Consider the following 13,787-nt stretch of genomic DNA (forward strand, 5'->3'; position numbering starts at 1 on the left):
TCTATCTATCTGTCTGTCTCTCTGTCTATCTATCTATCTATCTGTTTGTCTGTTTATCTATCTATCTATCTATCTGTCTGTCTGTCTGTCTATCTATCTTTCTGTCTGCCTGTCTGTCTACACAGTATCTATCTGTCTGTCTGTCTATCTATCTATCTATCTATCTATCTGTCTGTCTGTCTATCTATCTATCTATCTATCTATCTATCTATCTATCTATCTATCTATCTATCTATCTATCTTTCTGTCTGTCTACACAGTATCTATCTGTCTGTCTGTCTATCTATCTATCTGTCTGTTTGTCTGTTTATCTATCTATCTATCTATCTATCTATCTATCTATCTATCTGTCTGTCTGTCTGTTTATCTATCTATGTGTAAGAATATGTGAAGGTTTATGAATAAGTTTATGTTTTACACATTTATGTGTGTGCATGTATGTATGTGAGTGAGTGTATGATTTTATAACTTTATTTTATTATTTTTAGTTTGATTTATTTTTTATTGTGTGTCTGCCTCTGCATGTGTATGTGTGTGTGTGTGTGTGTGTGTGTGTTTCCAGTCGCCATGTTTCTCCTCATCATTCCTGAAACACTCCGGAGCGATGGGCAGATGAGAGAAAATCAACCCGTCACCCCGCATCCACATCTCCACTGTCCTCCTCCTCCTCCTCCTCCTCATCATCATCACCATCATTATCTGAGGGACTTTATCCCGCGGCCAGGACTTACTTTCTGAGGAATTAATCCTGGGAAAATTACGAAAACTGTGGAAAACTCAGTCGTTGCCTTTGGAAAACTTTGCAAAACTCACTTTCTGTGGATATAAACACGTTCAAACCGTTTTTTACACACGTTCATATCACATTTGGAGGGCTTGTCACTTTATTTTCTTCGAGTTTTTAAGAGAATTTTTCCTGATGACGAGCTAAAATCATTAGCCTGTTAGCCGAACGTCTTTATTAGCTGGATCATTAGCCCGTTAAAGTTGAACAAACTAGGGATATTTTAAAGTGTACATGCTTGACGTGTATTTAAACTAGTATTGGTTAATATTAATCCATTAATTTTGTATTTATGCGAGAGAAAGCAGACGTTGTGTCGCGAGATGTTGTTTAGCTAGTTAGCTGGAGTGGCTACAGATAAAGGCACTTAAATATCTGCCAATAAATGTAATATTTACTAAACACAGGATATACATTATTTTCGGCACAAACGCGAATGTTCTTTTGTAGTTAAATGTCTTAAATTGTAAAGTTTTTTCCCCTCATTGGTTGTTTTGCTTCTCTTTCACTGGGTTTATCACTAGATTCAAAGATGTAGTGAAACGTTTTTATTAGGTATGAAATTAACATTAAGTTTAATGCAGTTTTTGCATTGCATTTTAGTGTGATTATGCGTGGGTTTTATTGATAGGCGTTGAAAGAGCCCTTTGCATTGATTTTCTTATAAGATTAAAGTACATTTTTGGACTGACACTCTTTTTGAATCATGTCTGGTGAGGTGCGTTTGAAAAAGCTGGAAAAACTGATCCTGGATGGCCCTGTCCAGTCTAATGGACAGTGTTTTAGTGTGGAAGCCCTTCTGGATGTGCTCATATGTCTTTATGATGAGTGCATCAACTCCCCGCTCAGAAGAGAGAAGAATATAGCTGAGTTTTTGGAATGGGGTGAGTATGGTGCTTTACAGTCTGTTTCTTAAAACCAATGCATTTAATGTGCAAACCTTCTTAACCCTTGTGCGACCTTCGGGACATTTTATTTTATTTTATTTTTTATTTTTTTCGATCATTTTGTGTTAATGCCAACGGCATACATTTTGCCAAAGGTGTGTATTTTTGGGGAATTTTGATATTTCAACCTCAGTTCCTATAACACATCTATAATCTACGGACCTTGAGGACAAAAATGTCCCCATTGAAACCCATTAAAACTGCAACATATGATCCCAGTGCCATTAAAGCATAAAATCATGAAATCTATGATATTATGCTTTTATTCCGGATCCCTGGCTTCAAAATGTAATTGTTTAATATTTTCCACCAGATGGCGCCATTTTTCTTAGGTTTAGCCTATGGAGCAAATACATGCTTTTTTCCTATTTTCTGTTTGCTGTATTGTAGAGCACTGCAGGCCAATTGAATAAATGATGCAGCTAAAATTGTGTAGGTGTGTTGGTATGGATGTTAGAGTGTGTTTTGTATGTGTGTATTGAGAAATGTGTGTGTGTGTGTGTGTGTAAAAAAAACAACAGTGGCATTATGTAAACAAATTGGCATTTAAAGGGATAAAATCCTGAAAATTAATAAATATTTGGTAGTTATGATCAGGACTGATGTTGGTTAAAAAATCTAAGTCAATGAAAGTGGAAAATAATATTAATATATAATATTATTATGCCAGTTTTTGACATGGACATTTTTGTTCTCTAAGTAACTTTTTTTATTTATTTTATTGATGCACAAGGGTTAAATAAAGGCATTTCATATACAAACCCTCTTAAACCAGTGCATTTCATGTTCCGAGCATCTTATAACTGTGACCTAAGACTAGTCATTGTAGACTTTTGGATTTGAAAATCCATCATAAGGATATTTCACTGCTGTGCATGCAACAAATGCCACATTTGGCAATACTGAATCAAAAGTTTGTGTGTACAGCCCTGAACAAGTCAAGTAGCAACATGTAGCTAAATACTGGGCCATCATACCAGCATGCCGAGCAGTATATCATGGTGCATGGATTTAAATTAACCATTGAAAAGGTGGACATGTAATCACACTATGAGTAAAAAATGTCACAACCTATGTTAAGGCTTTGTCTGTTTAAAATAACAATTGCTGTAGAATTATTAAAAAGTTTAGTTACATTTATGAGAGAAATCTGCACCGAGTTCCTTTGGCTTGTGGCAAAGTATTCTGACACTATAAGTTGTGCTGTAAAATGTCTTACTAGTAATTACTCAAACTGGATCCCTATATAGGAAAGATTAGCTGTGGAGTTTGAATGACATGTGGACTTGAATAATCTCCCAAAAATGTTAATTCTCTCAACATTTACTCACCCTTATGCCTTCTCTAACTTGTATGGCATTCTTTTTTTCTGCGGAACACAAGCAAAGATAGTTTGAAGGATGTATGATGTGTTTATATCTATACAAGGAGTATTCAAGTACTTTGTAAAAAAATAAAGCATGAACAGTGAAAATAGATAAAAGATTCGTTTTGAAGCTGAATGACAGCAGTCCAGTTTTTATGTTTAAATATTTTTACATTCAAAATATATTTGTATGGGACATAGGATGCCTTTTGACTGATAAAAAATACTGTATGGGGGTTCAGGGGTATCCCTTGAAAATGTAAAGTAAGAATCTACTAACAAATAAACAATTTACATAACAGTGAATCATTAAAATACTGTTTGCTTAATTTAAGTATAAATAGGCTTTCCTGGCCACCAATGCCATGATGACATCTCTGATTAATTTTCAAAAAATTAATTATTTTTTTTGTATATTGTGAAAGGCTCGTAACATGCTGATTAATGAAGCTAGATTTAGAAAAGAAAAATAGGCGACACGTTGTCCTGACACAAACCTGGCTTAGGTGAACCGTCTGAATCATATATCAGGCAGATAAAGGTAGTTTCACTTTGCTTCCTTTTTGTTTTCTGCAGTATGTTTAAGTGAAAGATGCCAGTATTAGCAGGCGTCTACGCTACTATTGTTAAAATAAGGCTTTATGCGGCGCTTCACGTCTATAGCGGGGGAGAGAGGCAACGCACGGAGAGTGGAAATAAAGCACATTCAGCGCTAGGGAATATGCCGCTAAGTGCTTACATATTATATATATTATATATTAAAGGGGCAGTGGTGGCTCAGCAATTAAGGCTCTGGGTTACTGACCAGAAGGTCAGGGGTTCAAGCCCCAGCACCACCAAGATGCAAGGCCCTTGACCCTATATGCTCCAGGGGCGCCTTATCATGGCTGACCCTGCACTCTGACCCCAACTTAGCTGGGATATGTGAAAACAAATAAATTTCACTGTATATATGCAAAAAATGTATGTATAATGTGTGACCAAAATAAAGGCTTCTAGGCTTCTATTCTATAGACATGAGGCGCTGCATAAAGCCTGATTTACTAAACATAGTTGCAGACACAGTTATTTTAACAATAGTAGCGTACTACTTTTCTAACAATCCAAACTTTTCTAATTTATTATCAAGAATAGAATGTTAATTTAGGCAATATTCATAATATACAAGGCTGTCGAAAAAATAGGAGAGGACACACTAAAGAATGTGGATAAAATAACGTGAAGGTTCAGTGGTTGCTGATCCATGGTAGACTGTAATCTGGTCACATTTATTTTAATAAACTGCTCTCTCAGAATATCCTGTGGGATAGATGGAAGTCAAATTAAGTTCCCCAAAACTACACTATTACATTAATATTAAAGATTATTACACATGGGAGAGATTTAATTAAAATAATTTCAAAAGAAAGTGGTAACTAACATGGCCAAGTAGCTATGTAAGTGTAACTTGGTAACCTAGATAAGCAAATACAAGCCAAGAGAACCATACTGAGAGAGCTAGCTATTGTTTGCTTGCTAGTGAGCCTATTGGCAGTGCAGAGACTAAAAATATATATTTCATAAAAGTTTAACAAAAACAGCTGTCAACAAAAGTGCTGCTTTCATGTGGTCATAGTGTTACACATTTCCTTTCTTGAAAACAAACTATTCCCTTCTCTTCCTCTTTTTTTATTAGCAGTATGATCTGTGGTCTAGCCAGCTAATCAAAAATTACCACCTCATCACTGATTGGCTGAAATTATGGCACATTATAATGCTGTGACCTTATTGAGCAAACAAGAAGTCAAAGCTATGAGTGAACGCAGAGTGGGTTGGAGGAGCGAGCGAGTGAGATCTTGCACACTCAAAAAACAGTAACGTAATTTCAGAATTCTGTGCAAATTCACATTCAAGTAAACTTTATTCAAGTGCAAAATTGATTTTTGTTTGCGCAAAGTGAAATAATATTTGCAAGAAGATACATTGCTTTACAAAACTGAGTTCACGCATGTGCAAAGTACCTTTTTGTGCGCTCAAAATATCATCTTGCGCACGCAGAATATTTTTGTGTGCTCAAAATACAATCTTGCATGCTCAAAGTATAATTTTACACACACAGAACATTTTTGCGCTCTCAAAATATCATATTGCAGAATTGTGGCACACATAACTCCATATCTGAAGCGATAGAATTGGTTTTGGGTGAGAAACAGACCAAAATTTAAGTTGTTATATAAATCTTGACATCAGCAGTACTATGGCGATTTCAGTAGAAAAGCTCAATTACGTACTTCCTCGTATGTGCAGGGCGCTGCACATGAACCAGACGCAGTGTTGCCAGGTCCGCGGTTGTCACGCTATGTTGGGCTATTTTGAAAATGCAGATGCAAGTTAAAATGATAGTTGTGGGTTAAGTTTTTTTTCTGCCATACATTTAAAATGTCAGAAAAAAGACAAAAAGGAAACGAACAACTGCAAAGCTCCTATGAACAGGACTTTTAAAAGGTAAGTAGTGACGTTTTGAGCATACTCAGTCTTGAGGAAGAGCGGAATGCTCGAAACGTCACTACTTGCCTATTAAAAATCCTTTTTTCTATATTTTGGATTGTTATTTTTTGGATTCTGCACCCTATTAGCTTTTGCCGTGGATGTGTGTGCCTTTTTTTGTATTTTGTTGGCTTTTTATACTTTTAAAATGTACCATAGTCGCCAACAGGTTAACGGTAAACACTAGAAAATAAAAATGCAATGTCTTATTGATGTGTAATGATACCGGGATTTAGTACCTAGCATCTTAGAATCACCGTTTTGAAGTCTGGAATGTGTTCCAATCAGGCTGGATGTCAAGATTTATAGTGAATAAGGACTTACATTTTGGTCTGTTTCTCACCCAAAGCGATCGTATTGCTTCAGAAGACATGGATTGAACCACTCTATTTTTTTATGCTGCCTTTGTTCCTTTTGGAACCCGATTGACTTGCATTGTATGGACAAAAACACATCATACATCCTTAAAAACATCTTTGTTTGTGTTCCACAGAAGAAAGTCATACAAGTTTGGGACGGGTGAGTAAATGATGAGAGAATTATAATGTGACTGAAATATAGTCTGATATTAGAGCTGCAACTAACGATTATTTTGATAATCGATTATTAGAACGATTATTTGTCTATTTGGTTATTATTGCAACAATTAATCATTAGCTCTTAACCAATTATTCAGCTTGTGCTCCGAGGTTGTATTAAACATGCCTACTAACAATAAAGAGGACAAAATCATCTTTTAAAAATACCTCTAAATGACATTCACTGAATTAAAGGGAAAAATACTTTTTATTAAGTTTAATTCAGTAAAGAAATTCATTGCAAAAAATCCTGTTGTTATCAAGTGTTTTTGTCTTCTTTTCCATTTAAAATGGTTTAAAAATCCTTAAAACAAGATATATTTACTTGAGAAGCAACATATAAGGTATTTAGACTTGTTTTTAGAGAATGTATCATAAATATAAGTGTATTTTGTATATAAGGGTACGTTTACACGACAACGATGTACTAAAAACGGAAACGTTTTTCATTTGCGTTTTTGAAAAGATTCACGTACAGACGTCAACGTTGTCAAAACGATCCCCGTTCACACGGATCCGCGAAAACGACTAAAAACGCTGTATTATGCATGCCAGGCCAGTAGTTGGCGATGTCACTTTGTAAAGAAACACTACGCGCACATAAGCATTCTTCCACAGAGCGGTGAATACAAACAATGAAGATGGCGATCGCTGGTCATAGTAGTGATGCAGTAAATCTACACTTTGCTGGAGAAGCGTCAATAAACTCAAAATCTTGAGCAGCACAAACACAGTCCTGTAGTCCGCCATTGTAGTTTTGAATGTCTCACACGTTGTTTTGAAGTACTCGTGCGCATGCCTATAGACTGAACTCTCAAGATTATTCAATAAACTCTGCTCATTTTTACCATCACTTCGTCTCCTGCCTTCTTCTGTATTCCCCCTGCTGACTCTTGGGCTGGTACGAGAGTAAGTTAACATAACAAGCGGTTGATGTTGACTGGTTTTGGATATCAGACAGAACTCTGATATATGGATATCTTCAGACAGAGAGAGAGGTCTTATGTTCATTGGATCTAACATGCATTTTCACTGCCTCATGTTTTCATATTCTAAGCATATCATTGAATACTGTACATGGCATCACATCTCTGTCTATAGGCTGTATACATAAGTGGTGGGTGAATGAATTGTAGGGTAAAGGTACATCAAATAAAATTAAGTAAATAAATAACATTTAAAATACTAATACATTTTTCCCATCTGAATCCATACATTAATTTCAAGATTTTCAAATTGCTGGTTCTGCCTACTGTACAATGTTCACACTCCACACAAAATACTCCAAATGAATAAATTGTTGATTATTGTTATTTGCACAGACACCAGTGTTCATATTGATAATTATACATCTCAAATTGATGCCTATCAGTCCATCATTCTTTATATAACACGTAATGCGCGTGCGCATGACGTCATCGTTTTCACAAATTCACATTTTTGTATGTTTACACGGAAACGATAATGGCATAATATAAAAAAAACAACTTGCGCTTTGAAACCCTTTTTCAAAAGTTTGCGTTTTCAGGCCCCAAAACGCCGTTGTCGTGTAAACAAACAGCTAAAACGCATAAAGTTTTCAGTTGAAAACGTTGTTGTGTAAACGGCCCCTAAGAGTTTTTTTTTTTCACTTGGTTATACTTCTGTGAGTAAAGACAAAATATACTTATATTCAAGATCTATTCTCTTAAAGCAAGTCTAAATATCTTATATGCTGCTTCTCAGGTGAATGCATCTTTTTTTAAAGGATTTTTAGATATTTTAAAATATTTGTATTTTTCATATTATATGTAACATTCTCAGATAACAATATTTCTTCTGCGGTATAGCTGTTAAAGGAAATTTACTTTGTTTCAAAAATGTATTTTGTTGCAGTGTTTAAAGGGGTCATGAACTGCCTTTTTTATTTTGTACTGTTCTCTGAGGTCCACTTATAATGTTATCAAGATTTTTACATAAAAAAACATTATAATTTAGCAGTAGTAGGCTATTTTCTGTCCTGTTTTGACCCCCCTCATCATAACACACCGTTTGAATAGGCGTGGCGGATTGTAGACTCGGAAGTAAACACCCACTGGTATGATTGGCTAACAGTTTTGCGTATTTAAAAAACCTTTGCTTCTAAGATTAGGTTCCAAAGGACAGCTGTGTGCCCACCGATGTAAACTTCTGCATGTATGTTTGACAGCCTACATCCTTCATAGATGGACGCTGCTGTGATTTAGGTTAAAAACGCATAAATACTCAGTGCATATCAAACGATCTGTAATAACAGACAAAGCAATAGTGACCACGTAATAAAAACAGTTACTCACACTTGTGTGGTGCGACATTACTGTCGGATCCAATATAGTCGGCACAGCATCGTCTTTTAGTTTCAATCTTTCTGAAAATCCTGCGTTGAATTGTGCCTTGTTTGTAAACGAATCCACGGTAAATTGAAGTGATCAAAGGACCAAGTTCTTACTGATGCAGTCTGGAACTTCATTCAAAATAAAGTTCATCCACTCTTTCCTAATGTTGGGATCAGAAGGAAGGCAATGCAAAGACTGTGTTTTTCCACAACTTGGCAATGCACAGCGTCTTGTCTTCGGAGCCATCTTTATCGTTTGGTTTCTGCGTAGACCTGCGTTTGCCTCTCTCGTTATTTACCTACTACATGCGTGAATCGGTGGGTGTGGCTAAACAGGCAGTGATGTAGAAGCAGGCGTTGATCATCTTCTGCGGAGACGGTGTTTAGTCACACTATTACGTAATAAAGTGGCACATTCCACATCCTGTCGTTTTGGCAGATTGGCTTCAATATAAGCTGTTTTTAGACTAACGAGAAAGTTTTGAGTTCTGAAACTTACAGGATGTTTTTATGTCAAAAGATCAAGGGAATTTTGATTTCTCAGTTCAGTGACCCCTTTAATGGGGCGAAGACTCTCTCACCTTTCTGTTCACTTCAATCCATCTTTAACTTTTATTAGTAAAGCTGCATATTGCCAATTTTCGTCACGATAAGAAATGCACAGTGACATATATTATGATTCAATAAGTCACGAGCCGTCACGTTATCTAGCTGCATTAAGCATGCGCGCTCGAGGGGTGAGCGTCCCCTCGACAGAGTGTGCCTCAGGCGGTGCAGTTTTAATCTCTCCTCCTTAGGTCGGGACATTCATGTAACTCATAGAAGAGGCGCTGACCACACAGAGAAATGCCAGTTTCAGAGTTTGTAGTTACTTACGTGATCTACTTCCGTATTATTTGAACTTTAATAAAGCTATAACACATTAAATATATCTGTAATTAAGATGGGCTGGGAACTGAAAGGTTGTGGAAAAGTCAGCAAGGGTTGATTGGTGTTCTAACACTATTGTTCCCTTGAGAAAGACACTTTAACCTCTGGCTACTTCAGTGGGACTGAAGCTAAAGGCTCTGGTATACTTAGTTTTCAGCATTCTGGATTGCTTGCACATGGTCAAGCTCTCAGTCTTTCAATGTATTCTCTTGACCACAAGAGAATACGGAAGTTTTCGACACACGTGCACCACGACTGTTTTGTGACACTCTGTTAGAACAGTCAGCGGCAGGCGCAAGCAGCAATGATGCGCTCCTGTCCGTGTGTCGAGAAAAAATAGGCCACATGCGGTCAATCCGCTCAGACTGTGCTGATGATGAAATTTGCGTTTACATACACAATCTTGAACCTATTATGCATCATAAGCCAACGTGTAAGGTTGTGTAAATACCTTACACTGTGTTTTTTTTATTGGAGAAAGGTCATAAACAGTTCAAGTAAAACCCGACCGACACACCTAGATATATACCCTTACCCCAGTTTCGCTTTGCAGGTAAGAGTTTTACCAGCATTCTGTCAGTTTATTCAGTGTGCACCTCTGTTTGCGTATTAACATCGAGGAGGATTCTTTCATTGTCGGTTTATTGATTTTCAAGGAAACCCTTCAAAACGATTTTTGTAATGAGCCTTTATTTTATTATTATTATTACCAATGCTTTTTTTAACATGTAAATGCACAGCACGCCTTAACAAATTAGTAATTAGTGTGACATTTTCTTGCTTTCCACATTACATTGTTTCTTTGACTTGTGCTAATAAGACAAATTGCCCTGAAGACTTTGATTTTAAGGCAAACGTTGGAATGTGCAAGTCACAGAGGCCGTTCAGGCCCAACTGTTTGAAAGAAAAGGCTGTCTCAGTGAACAGTGACTAACAACTACCCTTTGGTATGCCAAGAAGTACCCCTGCACTGAGAGTTCTCCTGGACAGCTGGTTTAAATTGTCAACTCAGACTGTATTATGTAGTCATAACATAGTGTAGCTTTTTTCACAACGTTTGAAATGTACAGGTTTAGTTTGTTATTTTTGCTAGTTGGGTTTACTATCAGGTAAAACCGGTCTCATATTTTGTGATTTAGCCTGTATCTTGGGAGTATTCTTGTATTCATAGGTTAAATCCTGATCACAGGCTATTCCTTTATAATCAGTTCTTATTTGTTTCTGTGTTATGGCTAGTTACGACTTGTTCTTGAGGTTAATGTACAGTGATTGGCCAAACTAATATGATGTTTAGGGATGGAAATAATCTTGTTGTCAGGCCGGGACAGATCCCGGTTTTAGGACCAGGCTTGTTCCTCCATTGTTATCACATTCTTCGTGTTTAGGAAAGGTTTTCAAAGTTTTTATTGTTTTTATAATTAAGGTTTAATTGCATAATATGTTTATCAAATTATTTGTGCCTTTTGTTGACATAACTTGGGGTTTTAATTAATAAAACAGATCAAGACAAATGACATTGCTGGTCAGTTTAGGACCTCGGTTAAAGCTCAGATATAGATTACATTCTGTTTTTTTTTTGTTTTTTTGTCTAAAGTCCTGTTGTATCCTCTAAAATTGAGTTTAGTTTTTATATCATGGAAGCATTTTTATAGTTTGTAGAGGCCTAGGCTATAATTTAGAGTCCTTTTTAGTTTATATAGTTAACAAATCAGTTGAGGAATCAATAGAACATTTCCAGTTATTTACATTTATTCAAAAGGCAAAACCTAGTGCAAGTCAAAATGAAATCAAAATTGATCCTATTTTCAGCTTTATTACGTTAGGACTGGGCGATATGCCGATATATATTGTGGCGACGATATAAAGTGTCAATCGATAGAGATTTTCCTATATCATGTATATCGCGATATGTAAATATCCATGTGCGCAGCCTGGGCTTATCTATCAGTGAGCAGGACTTCACGTGAGACTGAGAGAAGACAACATGAACGGGGTTTAAAAAAATTTCGGCAGCCGCCCAAGCACATTCAATGACATTCGTCTCGCATTCGCCGTTTCATAAGTGCTTAATATGCTTCTTATCTGACGCGCACATCTGTGTTTCATGTGAGCGTCGCTTGTGCTATCTCTGGAGCACACAAGTTGATTCCTGATATTTAAAAGAGAGCGCAGAGCGGGATCACACACGCTACTCTATCATTTTGGACCTAGGACAAGCCCTGAGAAAAACATCTTCACAGAATGGGATGACTCCTAAACAAGTAAAGAAAGTTAAGAGGAGCTTATTAAAAAAACAGGTGCGACATCTTTGGTATAGGTTCACAAAACCCAACACAGAGCAGAAAAATATAATATGCAAACTGTGTTGTGCGATGATAATCACGTTTGTTTTACCTCAAAATGAAGCACGCAAAAGAATATTATGAAAGCCAAAACATACACTCTGCATTAATTTGGCTATAATTTTTGCAAGAAGCGTTTACATAATTTTTGATATTTTCTGCAAGAAGTGTTTATTTTTGTTGTATAGTTTTTTCTTTTTTTAATTATGCATTATACTGTAGAAGATCTCGAGTTTCTTAAGGAAAGTTTATAATAACATGTCAGACTGAAATGTGGCATAATGTGAAATGTAGCATTATTATATGAATGATTTAAAACCAAGTTGGGTTTTTTTGTACTTTGACTATTGTCAAGCTCCAAATAAAGAGAAAATTATATAAGAGGAAATATTTGATAGTATTTAATTCACTGACAGAATTACCCAAAAGTAAACATGACAATATGGTTATTTAATACATAACCCAATTTGTATTGATTTTTCCCCCAGAAAATACTATATTGTGATATATATATATATAATACCTTTATCGAGATATAAAATTACTAGTATTGTGATAAGGTTTTGGTCATATTGTCCACCCCTAATACATGTTCCTTGGCATATTGTGGATGAATAAATTGCTGCTCGTTATTCCAAAGAAATAGGTTTGTCTTTGTATTGTCATCAAAATGTGGCCACTTGCTGCACCTCTGAAAGAACTTTTCCTTTCGTCTGATGTCACCAGTCCCTCTTATTTTTTTCTAACTCGTTCTCTCTTACCGCGTGGCTCCATGTAGTCTAGAACGCCCACTTTTCACTATCCAATTCAATCAAGTCCCCTTCTACATTTTTTTTTTTTCTTGTTAAATGTCCTGTTTTTTTTTGGAAATACGCCACATTACAGAAGTAGAATGGGGAGCAAATACTGTTTAATTTGACTTTAAATGTACTACAATAAGCAAGAGCACTGTTTTAGTTTCGTTTAGTTTTGTTAATTCATTTTATTGCAGTTTAGGAAAATATTTTTAAATTAATAGTTTTCATGTTATTATATATATTATAATAACCTGTAAGCTAAAGGGGTCTGACAATTCTACACCCAGTGTTTGTATTGTGTAGACGTTTCGTAGTGAAAATGCTCGATGTTTTAGTTGAACAGAACAGGTTTGATTTGAACACTGCACACACTCTGAAGTACATCTGAACTCTTTCTGTAGTCACTTACTGGCTTCCAGCGTTTCTTTCCCTCTATGGAAATCATGTTTTAATGATCCTGCCAGTGTCTTTGCCTTTATATGGTTTCCTAATGCGGGTCTCTTGGGTATTCCAGGAGATACATGGTAAGGTTCATTTGATTTGCAGCCCTGTGGCCCTTCAGACTGGGGACTGTAACATTGATATATACATAGTGTGATATATATATGAGCTTTCTGAATTCAGACCTTTAATGAACCCTGAATTGTGAATGCTGAAGTTGAAAACGTTGTTGGTTCTTCTAAGGAAGGCTTGATCTTTACACCGGCCTCTGCAAGTAGCTTTTATACTTTCCTTGTTTGATGTATTAGATGCAGTGATGGCAGTTCCAGGTGGTCTGTTTTCCATCGATTTCTAATGCCCTATAAAAGGATGCCTGACACGGTGGTAATTTTTGATATTCACTGAATTGTTTACATGGAATCTTGCCCATTTCCAGCAAAGCAATGTGTGTGGATTTCATATCAACAAACCTGTCGCTTGACATTTTGGCTAATGGAACTCGTATTCACTGAATGTCTTTTGGGGATTGAAATGTTTGGCCTTGGTTGCTATTTATTTAGGTAGTCCATTTAAAATGCCATAACTTTTATTGAATCGTTTTATGACACTTATATAATAACTTAAGTAATCATTCATAAGATGAGTTTATCCAACCTGAATTGCAGTACTAAAACAAGTCTCGTTGAAATATCTTGTTGTTACTGTTCTTCTATTCTCCTCACC

At 36.1% G+C, this 13,787-nt stretch overlaps 1 protein-coding gene across 4 annotated transcripts in view; it reads left to right on the plus strand.

The window, feature by feature from the left end:
• The first annotated feature begins 584 nt into the window (after positions 1–584).
• cdc42bpaa (CDC42 binding protein kinase alpha (DMPK-like) a) overlaps positions 585–13,787 on the plus strand; it is a 99,658-nt gene continuing 86,455 nt past the window's right edge. For 3 of the 4 annotated variants that reach the window (XM_051646438.1, XM_051646439.1, XM_051646441.1), the window contains exon 1: positions 585–1,668. In XM_051646438.1, coding sequence (XP_051502398.1) covers positions 1,491–1,668 — 178 coding nt within the window. In that variant the 5' untranslated portion in view covers positions 585–1,490. Of the gene's footprint in view, positions 1,669–6,116; positions 6,143–13,787 lie in introns of all 4 variants that reach the window. The other variant, XM_051646440.1, reaches the window with a different exon arrangement.

This window comes from Myxocyprinus asiaticus, chromosome 20 (genome assembly GCF_019703515.2).
Source record: "Myxocyprinus asiaticus isolate MX2 ecotype Aquarium Trade chromosome 20, UBuf_Myxa_2, whole genome shotgun sequence".
In the NCBI taxonomy this organism is placed as follows: Eukaryota; Metazoa; Chordata; class Actinopteri; order Cypriniformes; family Catostomidae; genus Myxocyprinus; species Myxocyprinus asiaticus.